General features: G+C 32.7%; 4 protein-coding genes and 1 non-coding gene across 6 annotated transcripts; 2 read left to right on the forward strand and 3 right to left on the reverse strand.

Annotated features, from left to right (window-relative positions):
* Positions 875-946, reverse strand: TRNAQ-UUG. Its single transcript has one exon. It is a non-coding gene; the product is annotated as a tRNA-Gln (tRNA).
* LOC109327818 lies at positions 2,204-3,175 on the forward strand. The gene has a single exon (XM_019560986.1). It carries the CDS (start codon positions 2,432-2,434, stop codon positions 3,056-3,058), a length of 627 nt encoding a protein of 208 aa, XP_019416531.1. The 5' UTR covers positions 2,204-2,431; the 3' UTR covers positions 3,059-3,175.
* LOC109327810 (ATP-dependent RNA helicase DEAH12, chloroplastic-like) lies at positions 3,217-10,318 on the reverse strand. The gene is made up of 3 exons (XM_019560977.1): positions 9,349-10,318; positions 5,309-8,438; positions 3,217-4,625 (listed from the first exon to the last, which is right to left on the reverse strand). The coding sequence occupies exons 1-3, from the start codon at positions 10,252-10,254 to the stop codon at positions 3,412-3,414; spliced, it is 5,250 nt and encodes a 1,749-aa protein (XP_019416522.1). The 5' UTR covers positions 10,255-10,318; the 3' UTR covers positions 3,217-3,411.
* LOC109327821 (histone H3.3) lies at positions 4,071-21,737 on the reverse strand. 2 transcript variants are annotated; one of them, XM_019560990.1, is made up of 6 exons: positions 21,662-21,737; positions 21,244-21,317; positions 21,089-21,165; positions 20,495-20,757; positions 8,630-8,634; positions 4,071-4,095 (listed from the first exon to the last, which is right to left on the reverse strand). In XM_019560990.1, exons 2-4 carry the CDS (start codon positions 21,313-21,315, stop codon positions 20,496-20,498), a joined length of 411 nt encoding a protein of 136 aa, XP_019416535.1. In that variant the 5' UTR covers positions 21,316-21,317; positions 21,662-21,737; the 3' UTR covers positions 4,071-4,095; positions 8,630-8,634; position 20,495. The 2 variants fall into 2 exon arrangements, with proteins under 2 accessions (XP_019416535.1, XP_019416534.1); XM_019560989.1 differs by lacking the exons at positions 4,071-4,095; positions 8,630-8,634 and having other exon boundaries at positions 20,356-20,757.
* On the forward strand, positions 17,258-17,716 carry LOC109327618. Its single transcript, XM_019560793.1, has one exon. It carries the CDS (start codon positions 17,258-17,260, stop codon positions 17,714-17,716), a length of 459 nt encoding a protein of 152 aa, XP_019416338.1.

A 21,789-nucleotide genomic window follows, 5' to 3' on the forward strand; every position in this document is an offset into this window, starting at 1 on the left:
CTACCACTGTATATTATTAGAGAATAAGGATTAGTGTTTTACTATTCTTCTCCTTGTTACATTAGGTCTACATAACATCAATATATATAGCCCTCTACCCCAACCCCTTTACATCAGCCCAAGCCCATAACTTGTATTGCTGTTATCTAGAGATATGAGTCATTGCACAACATGTTTGTTTTATTTGATAATTTGTCTCATTTAAACTCAACACCTTATTAAATCTTCAATGGGTGTAGTGGATTGAGCATCATCCACTTATATTACTTAGTCATGCATGAAGCTGAAGAAAGAAGGATATGTCATTTTTATGCATTGACCTACAAACATGTGAAGGTAACTTTTCATAGTATTTTAGGATTTCACATAACTTGTCCTTTCTTGTTTTTTGTAATTTAAGAACTTTTTGAATTACTCATTTCATGTCAATTAGCTTTTAAGATGCAATTTTAATAAGAGTTTCTCATTTATTATGGACCAAAGATACAATTTTATCTTAGGTCAAATAACTCATTCTCTAGTCTAGCAAACTATTATGAAGAGAACATAAATCTTATTATCTAAAATCTAGTATAAATCTCTTATTATCTAAAATCTAGTATAAATATATATTACAGTACTATTTTCATAATTGTAACCAATAAAATATGGTGTGTATGCATTACATGAGAGAGGGTCATAAATTAATTAAAAAGATCATTGAGTTTAGTCAAGTTGGTCGGGAGAAATTTTAAAATATAGTAATGTATGATGTATTATTTTTACTAATCGCTTTTGATTGAGAGCCGAGGCCCATCAAGTTCGAATATAAGGTTAGATAGCATTGGGCCTCGGCTCTCAACGAAAAAGATAAAAAAGAAAGAATAATAAACATAGGTCCTACCGGGAGTCGAACCCAGGTCGCTGGATTCAAAGTCCAGAGTGCTAACCACTACACCATAGAACCACTTTGTTTACTTCACCACGAAGTATAACAATTGACACTATGATTTACTAAGTAAGGACTAGTTTTAGATGGTGTGAGGAGAGAAAACTTATTTGCTTCAACCTACAATAGAATTTGAATTGAAGTATGTATACAATTATCTTTTTTTTTTACATTATCGTTATGTTATACAAAATTCGTGATATCATTAATTCTTAAATATAACTGATAAATATGTATCGACTATGTTTTTTTTTTGTACAAAATATTGCGAAAAGTTGATTATGTACCTATGTATGGGTTCACATTATAGTCATTAATTAGTACATATTTTTATTATCAATAATAACAGCTGCATGCTGCATTTTAGTAACTTTTTATACAATCTCTGCTAACATAATTAAGTATTAATATACACCTGATTCCTACATTAAACTTAATATATTTAATATAGGGAGATAATTCACTTATTCCAAAAGTAAGTTTAAGAAATTTACTAAATATTTAACTATCAATTTTAGAGAAATTTAATGGTTTAAAATAGTGATGGATAATAATGATGAAAAGCAACAGATTGGGTTAATTGACATCTTCTTGTTTTACTTTTCAAAGTCCAAAATTTAGCATACAAAACTTTCATCATTAGCTTGGAAAACAAGAATAGCACCTTTTAAGCATCATCAATGACTAAGCAACAAATTTTATAATGGACAAACAAAAAATATGCAACAAATTTTCAACAAAAAAAAATTGTTAGTACAAACTTGGGTATAAAAGATCTTGCTACATTAAAAATGAAATAGTTTGAAAATTAAGAAAAACATATATGCCAAGATATATAAGTAATAAGTATTGTTACTGATACAATAGATGGTTCATATGTGTGACTAAATTATTAAAAATGTAATAATGAGGTGTTGGTTCAAGTGGTACATGCTTAATTCTCTTTAAGCAAAGTCTCGGGTTCAAGTCTTGTGGATGGAAAAAATAGTCATTGAGAGAGTTAGCCTCATGTATCTGTAGATATTCCCGGCTCGGACAAGATTGCATCCAGTATGAGATACCTTTTAGGGAACCAATTTTTTTTATTAAAAGTGTAACATCATGCTTATAGAGTTATATGAAATGTATAGTTAAGAGTGATAATAATTTTTAATATAAGATAGGAATATTCCTCCATGGCATGGCAAGTAGTAATTTAATATAGTTGAACCAAACAATGAAGCAAAGAATTTCCTGAAAATCATTGAAATGAAACACAAACTTATACCGCAATTCAATTCCAAATTACACTATTACTGCATTTTGATTACGCTATCTCCTTACAAATTCATAACTCTTACTCCACCACCGACTTCTCAAACCAACCAACTATTTTTTCCTTCCACGCCTCAAACTCCATATATTTTCCTATTTCCCTTCCTGCCCAATATTCTTCACTTTTTTTTCCATCAACTTTCACTAACTTCATCATCATAATCATAAGAAAGATTAGATTTTGACTTGATGGGGGGTCAACAAAAGAAGAAGATTAGTCATAGAGCAAGGAATGAGATTATGGGTTTCACAAATTCTCACAAGCCTGCAGGGCTAGAACTTATGCAAAACTGTGATCTTCCTCCACCTTCTAAGGTTTTCATGGGGCCGGATAAGGCTCTCATGTTGTCCATGGATAGGGTGTGTAGCATTGGATGTAAAGAAGAACAAAGCAAAAACTCGGGAAGTTGTGGAATTGAAAATGGTGATAATGATGGTGATAAAATGGAGCTTCTCAAAGCGCTGCAAGCGTCTCAGACACGTGCCAGAGAGGCGGAAAAGAAGGCCGCGACTCTGAGAAAAGAAAGGGACATTCTTTCCATGGCTTTGATGGAGGAGGCTATGCACTTGTTCGCTTTTCGCCAACAGGTGAGGTTTCTTGAACTTCAAGTTTCGAACTCACAATCCCAAAGGCAGCAGCAACAGCCAGCTATGTCTTGTTGCCACAACGACGGAGTACCAGAGGGAGCATTAGGATCATCCAAAGAAGATGGTGGCAATGGTGAAGAGAGGTCAAGTGTCACATGGGTTATGGCTTTGGTTTTTTCATTGGGAATCGGAGTGACCACTGCATTTGCTTGCAGATACTTACTCTGAATAGCTCTACTGCCATTGAATCTGCATATCCTACATTTTGTTTTATGTAACCATACACATATAATTATGTAACGAGTCTATAATATCATAGTGGTAAATGAATATAAGTTATTATCTCTTTCTATTAAATTATTGCACTGATATTAGTGGTCTCTGTATGCAACGGGAAAGCCATTTTCTTAGGGCTAAACGATATCGGAAAAGATGGAATTATACAAGTTCTACGCGATAACTTAATGTACAAAAGTAGAGAATATACGTTAGTTAAGGGTGAGCTCTACAAATTGTTATGATTATGTACAAAGCTAAACTTCAAATATATTATATTGATCAAATACAGCATAAATGGCCATTTACATGTAAGCCATGTGTATGTTTCTCAAATGGCTATAACAATCCTCACTGCATCCAAAAAACTCCAAACAAACCCAGCATACATGTTTTCCACACTTGCACTCAATGTGGTTGCAGCCATCCACTTTCTCAATTGTAAACCCACACACAGGGCAACACTTGACATGTTCTTTCCCCTTGCACCACTCCTTCAAAGACGAGTCGGGATCTTTCTTGAACTCTCCATATTTATCGCATGAAACATATGGATGATACTCTAAGTGGCATCTGGTACAAGTCTCTGAGTAACATACTCCACAAGCAAATGGCTCACCAGGTTCGTCGGGATCAGCAACACGATAAATTGATGGGCAGTCAGGAGATGGGCAAAACCTGAAAATTCCCCCACTTGAGGCCACAAAAGCTCCCAAAGAAGCGTTGAAAAGTTCCTCCAACTTAACATATGATAAGAGGGATCTCAAATCTGCAATCAGAAAGGGATGTCCACAGCCACTGTGAGCACAACATATCGGGAAACTACCTTGGTTTCGTATAGCAGATTCACATTGCTCCACCAGACACGACTGGCAGAACAAATGACCACAGCCTTCAAGCCGCACTCCATCTTCGACCTCGCACAAGCAAATTGGGCAAGTAGGTCCAGTGTAAAGTCTCTGAACCAAAGAATGACATGAACGTGCAATCTCGAAAATTATTTCCTGCACTCTTGGTTTCAGCTCCTTGTTGCCACGAAGAAAGATAATCTGACGGCGAGTGTCGAGTATAGGATCTGCCCCAGGTACCTTCTCTTCTAGTCCATGGAGATCTGGCCCAAAATTCTTAACCACTTGCTTCATTAGATCAGGAGGTAGATCTCTCCCTATCAGATGGATTTCTAGCTGCTTCCTTTCATGGAGAGAGAGCAGCAATTGAATCAGCTTCTGCTGAGCAAAAGTGACCTTGTCAGGGGGACCAAAAACCCGGATACTCAGGTTGTGCTTGTCAAGAAAAATGTAAGTTCCTGTCTCTTCCTGTAATGAGTTTTTAAGATTAAAGCCATCTCTGGTCAACATGCTCTGTACAACTATCGGGGTGAGGTTGTCATTTTCAATGGTTTTCCCTCTTAATAGTTCTTCCAGCGGTCTTCTAACGTCTGCCACTGTCTTTGTGGCATTGCCTGTTATTCTCACTCGGAAAGAACCATTAGGAAATCTGTCTTGGATAAGCTCAAGACCTTAATCAAGAAAATTAATGACTGTCAGTGGTCAAATTAAAAGAAGAAAATATATAAAAGATATTGCAATGAAATATATCCCTAAATCTAAATAGGCTTCCAAAAAACCATGGATAGACCCATTTACAACAATAATTTAAAGGTCTTAAAATTTAAAGAAACTCAGCAACATAGTATGTATGAAACTCTTTCGTTCAGCCCACTCAATCAGGTCAATGTTAAAAGTTGCAAGTATTATTTGTAAACAAGAAAGTGCTATATCATTGGAGTAATCAACACAAATTAAACTAGTGTAGAAGAAACTCCAAATGGGAGAATATCATGTTGCTCAAGCAGCAGTGATGAAATTGGACCAAAGTCAAAACCATGTCTAAAATGCATACAACAACAACCAAGCCTTAATCTAACTAGATAGAGTCGGCTATATGTATAATGTGCAAACTAATAAAAATAATTAAAAGAGCCCGCTAGCTTTCTAGGCCAAATATGTGAACATATTGCAGAAATTTAACTGACCACGCCAACTTTTCTTAAGAGAATTAAAAGTAAATTGTTTAAATACCATTCTAAATTTAATAAAAATAACAAGTTGCAACCATGTAGACTTGTCAGTAACAGGCTTAGCATCTAAAAAGAGGCAAATAAAGCATCTGTAAAAGAAAAGGAACAAAATGATAACATACCCTTCACATCATTGAACCTTGCAAGTACTTCCTCCAGTTCTTTCTTAATCACGCTATACACTGGTACAGGAAATACCAAGGAGCTATGGAACATTCGTTCACACATTATCTTCTGCCATGAAAAACATCCCGGCAACACTTTCCCTTCAATTTGCTCCAAAGCTTTTGCTGCCTCTAGATGTAATCTTCCATCAAAAGTGATGAAAGCCTTCATGAATATATCCCTTGGCTCAGGTGGGAACACCTGAACTCTGCAAGAGCTAATGTGTGGGCTTATTTTGGGCATTAAGGGGGAAATTTCTTTTAGAAGTGCCTCTTCCAAGACACTGCATGGTGGATTTCCAATGCCATCTCCTCTGACCAAGAAAAAATCTAGAATCCTTCTACTTGTTGCAGCTCTTAATTCATCTAAAACTTCATTTTGTGAGAGCTCTTTGTCAATCCCACCTATTGCAATACAATCCGCATGCTTTGTGCTAACTTCACATCGAATATACCTCCCTCCTACCGCAAGGTTAAAGAAATCTCCCAACATGAAATTGACATCATTTATGTCACATTTAACAATGCCAAACCCCTTGCTAGGCCTGCGAGGCCAAATAATTTTTGCTTTAACAGCAGGAAATAAAAATGTTTTATCTCGTCCCACAGCAGTTTGTGAAGGAACAACTTTCAAGGGGGAACCACAAAACTCCTCTCCATCTAGATCAGCAGCTCTTTCGGCAGCATCAGGGGAGAGAAATGTTATCTTGCCCCACTTTTCACTCTCTTCAACATCCTTCACCATGCCTGTGAACTTTTGTACAGCACAGATACCACCAGAGGTGTTCTCGTCAAAAAACATCAAGAGCTCCTTGTCATCAATTGCATTTATGTTTGGGTGACAGACATCAATACTCAAGAAACGCTTCTCAAGTTCCAAATGCTTTATCTCAGCCCCGGACCCAAACAAAGCTACAGAAGGTGAGACACCATGATACAAACATTTTTCCACACATTCAGTATGAAGCCACTTTTTCTCATATTCTAAAACATCATTAAGAAACCCAAGGGCAGTTTCCATATCATGCAAAGTAGCATATATCTGAATGTCATTCTGGCCAGCGTTGACTTCAATGAAGATACGCTCATCCATACAAGCTTTTCGTATCCGAGATACCAGATCAATCATTCTACTGTTGCCTTTCCCACGAAATTTCTTGAGAAGAATAGATCCTAAACCAGTCAGCCTCTTCATCTGTAACTTCCGCTTTTCCATCTTGGATACATCAAATTGGGGAGGAGGGGAGAGGTTGTACAGTGAATCAAAGTCAAAAGCAGTTACACAGACCAGATATTGATTAGAAACTGAAAGAAGTTCACCAAAAACCACCCAAGTAGGTTTGTGAGCAAATACACGCAATGAACAAGATGGGTGTAGTTGAACAAGTTGCCCAGTTTTTGCCACTTCATAACCGAGTTGATCGCATCCAGAGTACATGGCTACATTCTCAGCATGTGAAGAAAGTATAACCATTTTCAGATACTTATCATAATCAGAGGGCTTAGAAGGGTTCCAATGCCAGTAACTTGGAGTAACAAGGCAAAGTTCACGCTCAAGACAAGATTCTAGCTCCATGATGGTGTCTTGGCATCTCCTCATTGATTTGGCATTGATGCTGTTTTCCCAGCACCATTTGTTCCTCCCTTCTCGAGGCAAAGCTTCCCATTCCTTGTACACTGAGAGTAGAGTAAAGAGGTCACCATCACAATGGCAAAATTGAACTTTATAACAATCGGATCTTTTCTTATCGTCTTCATTACCAACTCTGCAAAATATGGTGCTGGAATTGGCCATCAAAGCAGCAAGGACAACACCTTCTCTACCCAAACCATGACGGGAACAGCCAAGAATGAGTTTACCAAGCCTAGGTTCGACCCCCATTCTTACCAAGTATGTGCCTTCATGTGTTAATTCATGAACATTTTTGTTCAGTCTAATGACTCCTAGTTGAATTAGGTTCTTGATTGCCATCTCAATAGAACTAAAACTTGGAGCATCCACAAAATCAAATTCCTGCACATTCTTCACTCCTAAAGCAAGGATCCTCAAAACTGCTACACCAAGATGAACTCGCCGAATCTCTGGTTCTTGAGTTGGTTCCATAGACTGATAATCAGCTTCCGAGTACAGTCTATAGCACCAACCAGGCTCAGTTCTCCCAGCACGGCCAGCCCGTTGAAGAGCAGAACTCTGGCTGATCGGGCAAACCTTAAGTACATTCATCCCACTGCTAGGGTCAAATCGACTGTCTTTAACAAAACCAGAATCTATCACATACTTAACACCAGGAATTGTAAGTGATGTCTCTGCAAGATTTGTTGCAAATATCACTTTTCTTTTTCCAGGGTAGTTCTGGAAAACATGAAATTGCTCTTCGGATGAAAGTTTTCCATGTAAGGGCAAAGAAACTGCAGAGGGATCTCTAAAATTTTCACAAGCCCACTCTACTTCTAGCTGGGAGGTCAGAAAGGCAAGGATAGATCCCTCTTTTTCTGTTTTATGAATTTCAGTTGCTATTCTGACAGTATCAGAAACATACGAGGCAATAACAGCAGAACCAGCATGTCCCATGTTGTCAGAAGGAACATATCTCACATCCACCGGAAAGTTTCTCCCAAGCACGTGAAGAATTCCACATCCATAGAAATAATCAGATAGCTGTTTTGCATCGGCCGTAGCAGACATAATGACAAGCCGCATGTCAACCCTCCGAGAGAGTAAATTCTTGATCAATGCCAACAGTAAATCAGTATTTAAGCTCCTTTCATGAGCCTCGTCAATTATGATGCATGAGACCCCAAGAAGATTCTTGTCACTCATGTAGTGCTGCAATAAACAGTTGTCTGTCATGAATGTAATTCTGGAATCAAACCGGTGTGAGGATGAAAATGTAGAATAACACACGATTGAATTGTCTCCGTAACATCCACTGCTTTCTTCCTGGACCCTTTGAGACACCGATTTAGCTGCAATTTTACGAGGTTGGGTGCATACAATGGACTCATTAGCACCAATACCTGAATCAGCTAGAAACTGTACCAGCTGTGTACTCTTTCCAGAACCAGTCTCTCCGATTAATACAGTTATCTGTACAAACAAACACTAGTCAGAATAACACCCATAAAAAATTATATGTAGCAGCAGTACAATTCATAGCATTCACAAGTCAACAATAGATACACAAAGGTTGTTAAATTTTGTGGAATTTTGACAAGTATCCATCTCTCGATATCAGACCAAAATTTGTGTGTCTTTCACATTACTTATTTTTTTATGACACAACCTCGATATTAGGGAGCCACTTTGGACCCAACTAAACCAAGTTGAGCAGGAAGGCCCATCATGTCCCACGTGTTGCACCAATCCCTGCAACCCTCCTTATTGGTCAAGAAAATAAGATTTAACCAACCTAACTATTCAATAACTTAACAATTTCTTGATCAATTATAAAAGATTGACACATTTTTTCAGTAGACAAGACTCATACACAAGATTTGCGCTCTTGCCCCTTTCAATTACCAAACAAAAAGACCCGAACACTAGATGGAACCAAGTTCCTTGCCACTCTAAGCAATTTGGTATATTTCACATTAGATTGCAAAAAAAAAATCGTGCGCCAATATCTGTCTGTAATGTTTTGATTATAAGTCATTCTGAAGTCTGAACACACACACAAAGCTAGTAATCCAAAATCAAACTTGAAAAACATCATTCAAAATCTGTTCATAATATATTAAATATATAAGTGATCCTGAACAAACAAAATCCAACTAATCCAAAAACACACTAGAAAACTCACATTCAAAATCTGTTTATTATGTTTTGATTAACAAGTCATTCTGAAGACATACACACACAAAATAACAAGTAATCCAAAAACACACTATAAAGTTCATACACTCAAAACTCTCTTTAATACTTTGATTATAACTCATTCAGTACACACACATACACAAAAAATAATAAACCCACTAATCCAAAAAAAATGACAATATACCTGCTGAGAATGAACATTCTGAATAATATCAGTCCTATAAGCATAAATTGGCAACCCTTCTTCAAGTCTGCGCCTTTCTCTCATGATCATGCAATGAACCTTCACCCAATCCAATCTTCCTTCAAACTTAAACACAGAAGCAACACTTTCCTCATCCTCAACCTCACTATTCTCCTCTTCCTCCTCCTCCTCTTCTTCAAATTTCTTCACTAAACACTCCATTGCATTCTTAAATTCCCTTACTCTCCTCTCAATCAGTTTCTTCTCAGTTTCAAACCCTTTCTTCTTCTCCTTTCTCTGATTATAAACCGGAATCGGCAACGGCTTACTCAGCATCTTCGAAACACTCTCAATCTCCTTCGATAACCGTTCCATTTCAACGCTCAATCGTTTCACTTCTTTCCCTTCCATCAAACACTTCACATGGTACGAAAATAGGTTTTTCAATCGACGTTCGAGTTCGTGCATGTGCGAACGTGCAAAAACGGAGGACGTAAGCTCCGGCGTCAAATCGTGAATTTCCTTCAACCTACTCTGCCAGAACCAACCCACGGCGTCGAGCGCGTCGCACCACTGCCGGAAACGAAGCACGGCGGTGACGCGATCACCGCCGGAGAACGACGTATTCTCCGGCTTGGAGTTGCATTCAGAGATAACCGCCGCCACGTCATATCGCCGGAAGGAGCGGCGGCCGGGGAGTAGCGTGATGACGAAATTAGGGCGGCGAACGGTGGAATTGTTGCCGGGAGGGTGGACACCAGGCTTCCAGTGGTAAAAGGAATGACGAGTAGGACGGGAGTAGTTACCACCGTGAGGTGATGGTGGTGGTGGTGGTGGTGGTTGAAGTTGGGAATTGTGATGGTGGCGCGTGGTGTTAGTGGCGTTGTGTGAGTTAAATTTCTTCATGGCGTTTGGGTTTTTGTGCACTGTGTTTGTATCACACTCTCTCTCTCTCTATTTTTCTCTTTGTGATTTGTTCCTTCGTTTCACGCTATTTATCTAGTTCCAAATTTTTATCTATTTTTATTTCAAATTGAAAATTATATTTTCCCATTTTTTAAGGGAAATTTATACTTTATACTTTAGGTGATGTGATATAATTAAGGCATATATTATTTGCTTTATAAAACTATAAATGAATAACTTTTTTGCATTATCGATACCAGCTCAATAATTATCTATACCAGCTCAATAGTTATAGTTGCAAACAAATTTCCTATTTCAAATATTGCATTGGGAATTGTATATGTCAAGAGAATAATGTATCTACTTATATCATTTATCTCTTCTAACTAATAAAAATGTGACATGTGTGCTATTTTGTTTATTTTTAAAGATATTTTTATAAAAAATGATGAAACATAACACATGTCATGATTTCACTGGCAGGAAGAGATAATTTATCTCCTTATAACATGAACACTTCATTCACATATGTTAAATGTTTGTAGTTGGTGCACTTTTCTTTTTTTCCTTAAACTATTTTTTTATGCTCCATTTTATCTTCATTGCAATTTCTGTAACTGCTTTTTTTTTCTTCTAGAATTTATAAAGTGAATAAGACTAAAGATTTAGAATAGTCTTTATTGTGTTAGGCGGAAACACATCTTCTATTCTAAATGATATATCACTTTATATATTACTTATTCTTTAAGTTAAAAGTTTAATAATGATATGTTTTTCTGACTAATTACGAATCGATTACATTTTGTGTTACATGACATGGTGTTTCTTACAAATAATTTGTGTGAGACACACTTTATTTGGGCAATAGTAGTGGTTGGTAGTGTAACTAATAAAGTGTTTAAGATTTATATAACACTTATTTAGGTTGTGCCATCCAATGTGGTTTTGGGTTGAGTAGGAGAGTGTGGCTAATTAAACCTTAACACTCACAAATCACACATACTTAGGTAAGAGATATAATATTTTGAATTAAATTAATATATATTTTAAATGTGATAAATAAATTATCTTTTTTCAGATAATTCCAGCTCAGACATTATCGAGTGACAACTGTAAAATGTAAAATAAAGAATACATGTTCAGATAATTATCTTTTTTAGATAATTTTGATTTTAAATTAAACCTTAACACTCACAAATCACACATGCTTAGGTAAGAGATTACATATTTTGAATTAAACTAATATACATTTTAAATGTGATAAATGAATTATCTTTTTTCAGATAATTCCAGCTCAGACATTACTAAGCGACAACTGTAACATGTAAAATACAGAATACATTTTCTATTCAAATAATAATAATTTAAAATCAAAATTTTAAATTCTCAACCTTAATAGCTTACTAATAATTGGCACACAACATGTTATTTATTTGATTTATTGTAATATTTTTTAGTTGTTTTCAAAATTGTTTCTAAAAATAGAATTAAGTAACTTAAGTTTATAGTATAAGTGTAATATATAAACAATATATGTATAAAGAAACAACTATAATTAAATATAAACAATGAATGATATAGTGGTACTATATGAAACTCATACATTGTCACCACATATATTTTTTTCTTATAGTATTCTTCCGCTTATGTCATAATACATCATTAAAAGTATATAACATGAAAATAATTTACTTATTTGTCTAATGATCAAATACAATAATAAATTATGGATTACAAAAAATTCAATGTGCAAATAATTTATACATCACAAAAATAATAAGTTTTTGTTGGAGATAATTATGTAATTTATTAAAAATTTGAAGGGTAAAAGTGGTAAGTGGATTATTAAAAGGTACTTTCATTTTTTAAATGTTCATTCAAGTAGCTTTGAATTGCTACAAGCTTTTTTTAAAGCTAAAAAATCTCTTATTCTTCTTTACGGAACGACACTAATAACTTATTGATTGAGTTAAAAAACTACAAACTACTTCAAGAGTTTCATGCACAAACACATGTTACCAAAGAATACCTTAATTTCCATTATATGTGTATGGTTATATATCCATATTTATTATTTAAACTTAATTAGCTTCATAACTTATATGATCCTTGTAATTGGTAGTCTTTTTTCATTTAACATGACTTGTGTGTCTTTATCTTTTACAACACCTTATTTTTCTTGATTTTTATAATATTAGTGAAAATAATAGAATCTTTGTACAAATTTATCTATAATAAGTAAGATCTTTTGATAAATAGTTAATTTTTGAATGATTATTGATTAAGTTTGTTGTTTTTGTTTTTATTTTAAAAAAGTATTTTATTGACTATCTCATAGTCAAGTACATTTTTATCTTCTAAAATTGAGTTTTATTTCAAAAATGCTATTCAAAAGTTATATTTTACTAAAGAAATAACTTTTTAGTATTATATTAAATAAATTCATAATTTTTCAAAATTCTATAAGTTTTTAAATAATTTACCAAATAGCATCCTTAATATTAATTATTTTGTTAATATTATCTTTCTTTTAATTTTGATTTGAATAATTATATTTATGATAAAGTATAATCATACCATTTTCTTATTATCTTTCTTTATATACATACATCTTCAAATAAGTGTTTTCCTACTCAGACACATTCTTTCTTTCTAGAATAGTAGGGTTTGGTCCGTCTACCTAATAACATTTATACAGAGATATATGTATATAGAGATAATTAATAAAATCTTGATAATATATTAAAATTTAATCAGATAACACAAAATAACATAAATAAACTACTATTTGTAATTCAAATATATATATATATATATATATATTCACACATGCTTAGCTAATACATATAATATTTTGAATTAAATTAATATATTCTTTAAATGTGATAAATGGATATTTTTTTCCAAGATAATTCCAGTTCAGATATTATTGAATTACAACTGTAACAGACATAATAAAGAATAATTTTCTTTTCCGAATATTAATAATTTAAAATAAATAATTTAATTTCTTAATTTTAATATTTTATTAATAATTTGCATGCTATATTTTATTTATTTGATTTATTTTAATATTTTTTAGTTCTTTTAAAAAATGTTTCTAAAAATAGAATTAAGAAACATAAGTTTATAGTATGAATGTAATATCTATAAATCATTAGTATAAATAATTATATACAATCACTACATCATTTATCATTGATTTGAATTAATTTTATTGAAGAATCAATGATGATTAATATGAATAACGAAAAATACAATAATAGTGTATATAAATTATATATTGTCGATGCATACATTTTTTCTAGTGTAATATTCTTCGCTAACCACACTACACATCATTAAAAGGATATAACTAGAAATAATTTATATTGATCAAATGCAATAATAATTTATGCATAAAAAAAATCAAATGTGCAGATAATTTATACATTACAAAAATAATAAGGTTTTTTAGTTGGGAATAACTATATAATTTATAAAAATTTGAAAAATAAAATTGGAAAGTGAATTATTAAAAACTATTTTCATTTTATAAATGTTACTTCAAGTAGTTTGAAACACTACAAACTTTTTATAAGCTAAAAATTCCTTATTTTTTATTTACCGAATGACACTAATAGCTTATTGATCGAATCAGAAAACTACAAACTACTTGAAGAGTTACAAGCACATGTTATTGAAAAATGCCTTAATTTTCATTATACATGTATATAATCCATATTTATTACTTAAACTTAATTCACTTTGCAAACTTATATAATCTTTAAACACTTGTAATTTGTAGTATTTTTTCATTTAACATGACTTACCTCTCCTTATCTTTTTATAACACCTGATTTTTCATGATTTTTATAATATTAGTGAAAAAATAGATTTTTTATACAAATTTATCTACAATAAGTATGATTTTTTCGATGAGTGGTCAATTTTTGAATGATTGTTCATTAAATTTATTATTTTCATTGATAAAAAAAGTATTTTATTGACTATCTCATAGCCAAGTACATTTTTATCTTCTAAAGTTGAGTTATGTTTCAAGAATGCTATTAAAATAATCATACGTTAGGATAGAAATATTTTTTTAATATTATATTAAATAAATTCACATTTCTTAAAAATCTATAAGTTTGTAAATATTTTATCTAATAGCATCTTTAATATTATTTATTTTGGTAATATTATCTTTCTTGTAATTTTGATTTGAATAGTTATATTTATCATAAAATATAATCATACAATTTTTTTTCCCTCCATTCCAAAGAAATATTTTGTTGATCATATATGAATTTGTTTGTCCGATGAAAACAAAGCCAATGATCCCTATACTTCTCTCTCTCTCTCTCTCTATATATATATATATTTCCTTAACATGTCATTGAGTCCATTATTGTTTAAGTGTCTTCCTTGTGTCACATGAAAACCAATTAGTGTGGATGACACTTCCATAATCACTCTCTTAATATCAAATAGAAATTATTTATCTTAAATGGTGTCTCATTATTTATCTCAAACTAATTAAATATTGGTATATAAATAAAATAATATCTTTTTAAAATAAAAAGTAACATTCTCCCCTGAATAGAGATTATGATAACATTTGCGATCTTTGTCCCTCATCCATATCATACCTACCACATACAAATTTGATATTGGTCTTCTTCAATGGAAATTGATGGTTTGAATTGCATAAATATTATATGACTAGTAATTAATTATGAATTTAAATATTTATCATCTAAGACACTAATTCATGAATCATTTACATATAGATAACATTGTTTGATTACTTGTTATATTGTTTTAGTTTATAATTTATATTATTTCATGTTGTGGTTGTAGTAGTTGTTATGTTGTTATATATTCTAGCTTATAAAATGAATAATGTTTTAATATAATCTTTTCACACTTCAAATTACATATCGAGTTTAATATAGATGTACATATAATTAATAATATTTTATATTATAAGTGTAATATTCATTATTCATTTATATTACTTTTGTATTTAAATGTCAATAATAATTAATACATCAATAAAGAGTTATAGATTAATAATATAAAAAATCTTATATTATTAATGCTTGTATTTCTGTACTCTTGCATCATTAAAAAAATATGTAACTCTTGCATTAACTATTTCAAAAAATCAACACAACTAATTTATGTTTTTTGACAATGTAAAAATGGGATAATATGTACATTACTATATTGCTATATACTACTCATCTAATCATTTTCCTGACTTATTAAAAGGAGTAACACAATAAGTTAAATCTGACTAAAATATAGGATAATTCAAAATTCAACTCTTTAAAAATGTAAATAAACTTACATATATAATAATATAATAAAGTACTATTGTTTGAAGAGTTTAATATTATACATATGAGTGTGAAGATTTTTATACATTCTATTAAATATTAAACCTCATCCATTCATGATTGTGTTATATGCTCCCTGCACTAATTGTTCTCTGCACTAATTGTTCCTAACTGGTTTTCTGGTTTATCAATTATGTTTTATATGTTTCAATGAATCTTATCTTAGCCCATGCCTTTAGTGTATGAGGAAGACTTCTATTGCAAGTAATCCATGCTGATGTTAACTAGCTCGTGATGAACATAAAGGGACTAGGATCATTGCATACAAGAATACAAATTCATAACTTGCCTCTGCCTGCATACATTACCCTGTGGCTGCAAGTTACTCTGTTTTCAACTCTAAGACCATTCCTGATTATATCAAGTCATTCTTGATTCATTTTATAAGAATGGTTTAGTAGCAGAACTCTTTGCCTTTTGGCACATGATTAATGTGTTTAGTGTGTTTGTTATTAGTTAGTTTGCTTTGTTAAGAAGTTGTTAATTCTCTTACTTCTTTTCCAAGCAAACTCCTTTGGTTAAGCAAGCTATAAATATAATGCTTGCTGTTTTGTTAACATACTGATATACAATCAATAAAATTCAATACATCTTTTATATTCTCTTCACATAATGCAGTCTTTTACATTCAATGCAATATTCATCACATACATACATATTATTCTTATTTAAGAATTAATAATGATTAACATATAATAAATCAACAATATAAATAAACTCGCATGATGAATCTAATAGTTTAGGCTTCGATGCCTTCATTTATTTTTTTAAGGGTTAGTTTGAGAGTTGAAATTTGGAGAGGAAGACATGGAAAATGAAGACTTTGGTACAATAAAATACACTTATGAAATGACTATAAACCTTTTATTTCCTTTTATTCTCCTCTAAAATTCAACTCCCAAACAAATCATAAGAGTGCTCGAATTTGATTTAGGTGTGAAAATAATGAATTTCATTAATTATGGAATTGACCAAGTGGTGGAGTCAAACTATGTATGAATGTGGTATGTGAGAAATTTGATTCGTAACTTGTCAATTTTTAATACAAGATGTATACCAATTTTTCGTTTGAATGACTTAGTCATGATTATTGGGACGAAATACTATTAAATAAAACAAGTATATATGTAATATTCTTTTTTACTGTTAGTATATTAATTAAAAGGAACTTTAACACATGAGAATGGGTAAATAATAATATTTTTTGTCACAACACTTCGTATATATGTATTTACTTAGTTATTAGAATTCTTTTTATGTTTCCCTCTTAAATTTAACTTTGCACATTCACTTGTACTTTGGCTAATGTTATGATTTTTAGTTAATATATACACGATTTCAAGAATAGTTTCTGCCGAAAAAATAACATCAAATTGATTCATAAAAAATATTATCTAGAAATATAGTAAAAAACACGTGGCAAATATTAATGATTATCTTTATTCTTTAGTACATTGGTTAAGAAATGTAGAGCAAAAAGTTTATAATATAAAATGTTCATTCAACACGTTAAGAAATCAAAAGTCATAATTTCCAAAAAACTAGTGCATTGATTAATTTGCAAAGACCAAATAAAACATTTATGATGTATAAATCATAGTTGAATCCAATGTAACAAAATGAGAATGAATCAAATGCAGTTTTCATTAGGAGGAAAAGGGTGCAAGGATCACCCAAATGATAATAAAGTTCAAGGTATTTGCTCTTATTGCTTAAGAGAAAAACTCTCACAACTTCACAATTACAACAACAACCATCACTTTATTGATTCTTCTCCTTCCTCTCCTTCTTCTCCAACCATTGAGGCCTCATCAAATCATTTTGCTCTAGCTCATCGCCGACGTCTCGATCGAAAAGCTTCTCATGCAACGAATTATGTTTCTTGCATGACAAGTTTCAATTATGAGTTAAACTTTAAGAAGGGTAAGTCTATTGCATTTGCTACAAGAAACATGATTAGAGAGAAGGATCATGTGAGTAAAGGGAGGGGTAGAAAGAAAGATGGGTTTTGGTCAAAAGTGATTAAATTGACAAGAAAAGATTCAAAGGAATTAAGCCTTCATGAATTCCAGGACTGAAAGGGAAATACAAGCTTGAATTTTCTTTCTCCAGAGGGTGATAATGAGTTGCATGCATGTAACATGATTCAGTTTCAGGAATGTCTAAGTCTTTTTTCATGTATGAGTTACAAGTAAATTATCATGGATAAGTTTCATGAACATCAAAACATGGAAAATATACTCTATGATGTTCCTTTGATCTTTTTTCCATGTATTTTTAAATAGGTGTATACAAAAAATGATAGAATTATCACAAATATGATGTTCAAAAGTTGATATTCAAATAAGAGGGTTTAATTGTTGTTATCTCAAGGCTCAAGAAAAATAGATATAAGAGAATAAAATATTTTCTCATATAAGCAGATAACTTATCTTCTCCATCCCGTAAAAATATGACACATATACTATTTTGTTTTGGTTTAGAATTAGTTTTATAGAAAATGATTGAATATGACAATGTCATGGTCTCAATGGTTGGATGAGATAATTTATCTCCTTATACTAAAAGACACTTTATTCTCTAGATATCATCATCAAGAACATGAGTTAATGTTAGGCAAAACATGATGATGATGATGAAGAGGAAAGAGTCTCACATTGAATAGCATAACAAACTTAATGTGCTACTTAATTTATGAGGCTCACCCACATAATAGACTAGTCTTTAGGGTTGAGCTCTTCTCATGTGTTTAAGTCCAAATAATTGGTATATTTCACTTTGAGTTATTATGTCACAGAAAGAACTATCTACAAGTTGAATTAAGGTATATATTGGAATTTGAATGATTTTAAATGCATATTAATATGATCATTAATGAGAACTTTTGAGGGTGTAAAATGCAAACACTTCCAAGTCCTACATTGGGTGGAGGAATGAGTTTGAAAGATTTTAAAAGCCTTAAGTGTCAATCTTGGGGTTGCCGCAAGAGATACAATGAGTTGCGTGAGTGAGGACTCACACAGACAAAACTCCTTCACACACATGTGAACCACTACCACCTCCGCTGCCGTCTAGTCGACTGGGTTGAGCTTGGGTATGAGCCCAATATTCTTTTTTTCTTCATTTTTTCGGATATTTGTACTTGGGTTTGGATGTATGGTTGGCCAAGTCAACACCGTGTGACACGTGTGTAACTGACACGTGTGTGACTGAGTCGCACACAATTGGAGAAGCTATGAAGAATAAAGGGTATGGTCGATAAATAAAATAGTTGTTGGCTGCCTCAGACTACAAAATAGAGGTGTTTTCCCTTCATAATTTTTTTCCCCAAGTTGAGTACGCTCTTACTCAACTTTTTTTCTCTCTCTTATACTCTCAGCCGAAACATTTTCGACAAATTTCTCTCTCTTTCTCTCTTTCTGTTGTCCTCTGGTCTTATTTTTACACAAATGAAATCATTTTTATTTGGTGCAATGGGCTGCAACTTTAGTTCCTAGATTTTGTTTTATTGCCTTATCTTGTGTTGTGATTCAGATGGGGAATGACAGTCACACATACTAAGCGAATCTGGACAGTTGTTAAAAATTTGAAATGTGACAAGAGTTTTATCTAATGGTGCTTAGACAAGTATATGTGCAATTGTCATCACTATATTCTCAGCATGCATTTCTCTTCAATTGGTAAAAGAGAGGGTGGAGACTTTGTTGCAGCATGTGTTTCACCTAAAGGATAATGGAGTTACTGTGTTGGTGAAGACAGCTACATTATCGTAGGAATCTATACTGTTTTAACAATCAATCCTGCAAATTGGAGCATCGGAGTGCAAATCTACATGCTCAAGTGCTAGCAATTAGTGTTTTCATTATGTGTTATTGTGATAAAAGGGCTGTCAAGTGCACGAAGCTCCCACTTAGTGAGGTATAGGAAGTTAAATGTAGACAGCTTTGCCCCTGCAAACATGACCTCATGGTCACTAAGCAACCACATTAATGTTGCATCAAGCTCACCCTCCATCATGTGTTACTGTGTTGATGCAAATCACTTTATCTTGCGATATGCTTGTATCCAGCACCATCATCTGAGTTAAGTTTAAACGATAAAGTGGAGTTTTGTGTAAAATCTGTAAATACTGAAGTGTAACTGGAGTCAGCAGGCATGATTTTAACTCTTAATATGATTTCTTATGCATTCTCTGTTTATCAACCTGTGAATACTGGTAGTTAAACGACCTTCTAATTCCCAATCATTTTGTGGATTTTATCTTGTATTTAGTTGAGTATACATACATTTCCTACGCTTGATTAAATAGGGTATGCTTCTTTTCTACTCAGGATGTCGCTAATATATTATGGCCCTCTGATTAATGGCAGGTACATGAGAAGGAAGTTATAGGTGTGACTCATCATCCTCATAGGAACCTTTCGTAATTATCGGATATCCAAGTTCACCTCCCACACGTTAATAACCAACCTAATAGGTTTGACATGACAAGATAATATTACATGTTAGGTATTTAGGTTCACAAACAACAGAAATTATTGCAAATCATGTTTCTGAGTCTAAAACAACAGTGGCAAACCCTTGTAGTGATTAGATGGTGGGTGGTATGGGGTTTGTAGCGAAACCATATTACATCAAATAGCAGAACCAATATTTACACAACATTAAACTGCAACAAAAAGTTGTCCCATTCAAATCACAGAGGCTGCAAACCCAGAAGATTATCAAATTCCAATACAGAACTTCATATATCCTAATACAACATTTTCCTACAAGCAATATTAATAGAACTAACAACTAAGCTATTGTTTTAACAAAAGACCCTCAAATAACAAGACATTATGAGCATCCAGCACCTCAAGCACGCTCACCACGAATCCTCCTTGCAAGCTGAATATCCTTCGGCATGATAGTAACACGCTTGGCATGGATGGCACACAAGTTGGTGTCCTCAAACAGACCAACAAGGTATGCCTCTGCAGCTTCTTGCAATGCAAGCACAGCATGGCTCTGGAAACGCAAATCAGTCTTAAAATCTTGAGCTATTTCACGAACCAGCCTCTGGAATGGGAGCTTCCTGATTAGCAATTCAGTACTTTTCTGGTATTTCCTAATCTCACTGTTTCAAATACAAGTCACACCATTAGATACCAGCCAAAATATAACTCATAAACATAGCCAAGAACCAAATTACTCCCTCAAACTAGGAGGTAATTATCACACATTAGCCATTAATTTAAGGACTAAGCCTATATTGGTGACATGAATCATAGGTTTCAGTCATGTTAATCCCTGAATTGTTATATTATTCACATAGGATCCTATTTTATACGGAAAACATATTACAATACTAACATGACAAATAATTACGACAGGTACTAAAATCAGTTTCATAAATTCAAGGATCACAATAAAGGGAATAATATACAAGTAAAACAAAAAAAACTCACCGAAGAGCAACAGTTCCAGGACGATAACGATGGGGCTTCTTCACTCCACCAGTGGTTGGTGCAGACTTACGTGCAGCCTGAAATTTAACGGAAAAATTCAAATACTGAAACAATAATCAATTATGAGAATGATAACTGTGATTTCAAAAACTAACCTTGGTTGCAAGCTGCTTCCTAGGAGCTTTTCCACCAGTTGACTTACGAGCAGTTTGTTTTGTACGTGCCATATCTATCACAAATACAACAAAAAATTATGATAAAAACCAAATACAAACCCTAATTATACGATAATACGTACCAATTGAAAACAATAAAGCTATCGATATGAAATCTCAATTTATAATAGGAATCGAAATAAAATCAAATATTCATAATCTTTGACTCATTGAATCAAATGATAAAATTGAACAAGAACAAGTAGAAGAAATAAAGAGATCAATAAAACCCTAACTTTGAATAAATTGAAAGAACAAAGATAGAATCGAAAAGAACGAAGATAGAAAATAATGACCTACACGAACAAAAACCCTAATCTTCTATAAAATTCAGAAGAAAACGAAGAAGAAGAATAACCTCGAAGGATTTCTTTGTTTCTTTCTCTTTGAAACTCGTGAAGCTGTAACAAAAGAAGATTCAGTTTTGAATTGGGAAGAGGTGAGAGGCTTTATATATAGATTGATCGGACGGATATTAATCAATCA

The sequence above is a fragment of the Lupinus angustifolius genome, chromosome LG15 (genome assembly GCF_001865875.1).
Source record: "Lupinus angustifolius cultivar Tanjil chromosome LG15, LupAngTanjil_v1.0, whole genome shotgun sequence".
Lineage (NCBI taxonomy): Eukaryota > Viridiplantae > Streptophyta > Magnoliopsida > Fabales > Fabaceae > Lupinus > Lupinus angustifolius.

Coding starts and splice junctions, on each gene's coding strand:
- LOC109327818 (XM_019560986.1), top strand. CDS start 2,432: ATGGGGGGTCAACAAAAGAAGAAGATTAGTCATAGAGCAAGGAATGAG.
- LOC109327810 (XM_019560977.1), bottom strand. CDS start 10,254: ATGAAGAAATTTAACTCACACAACGCCACTAACACCACGCGCCACCAT. Junction 8,439..9,348: donor AGAATGTTCATTCTCAGCAG/GTATATTGTCAT, acceptor TTGTTTGTACAG/ATAACTGTATTAATCGGAGA. Junction 4,626..5,308: donor AAGGTTCAATGATGTGAAGG/GTATGTTATCAT, acceptor TTCTTGATTAAG/GTCTTGAGCTTATCCAAGAC.
- LOC109327618 (XM_019560793.1), top strand. CDS start 17,258: ATGAGAATGAATCAAATGCAGTTTTCATTAGGAGGAAAAGGGTGCAAG.
- LOC109327821 (XM_019560990.1), bottom strand. CDS start 21,315: ATGGCACGTACAAAACAAACTGCTCGTAAGTCAACTGGTGGAAAAGCT. Junction 21,166..21,243: donor GGAAGCAGCTTGCAACCAAG/GTTAGTTTTTGA, acceptor GTTAAATTTCAG/GCTGCACGTAAGTCTGCACC. Junction 20,758..21,088: donor CCTGGAACTGTTGCTCTTCG/GTGAGTTTTTTT, acceptor TATTTGAAACAG/TGAGATTAGGAAATACCAGA.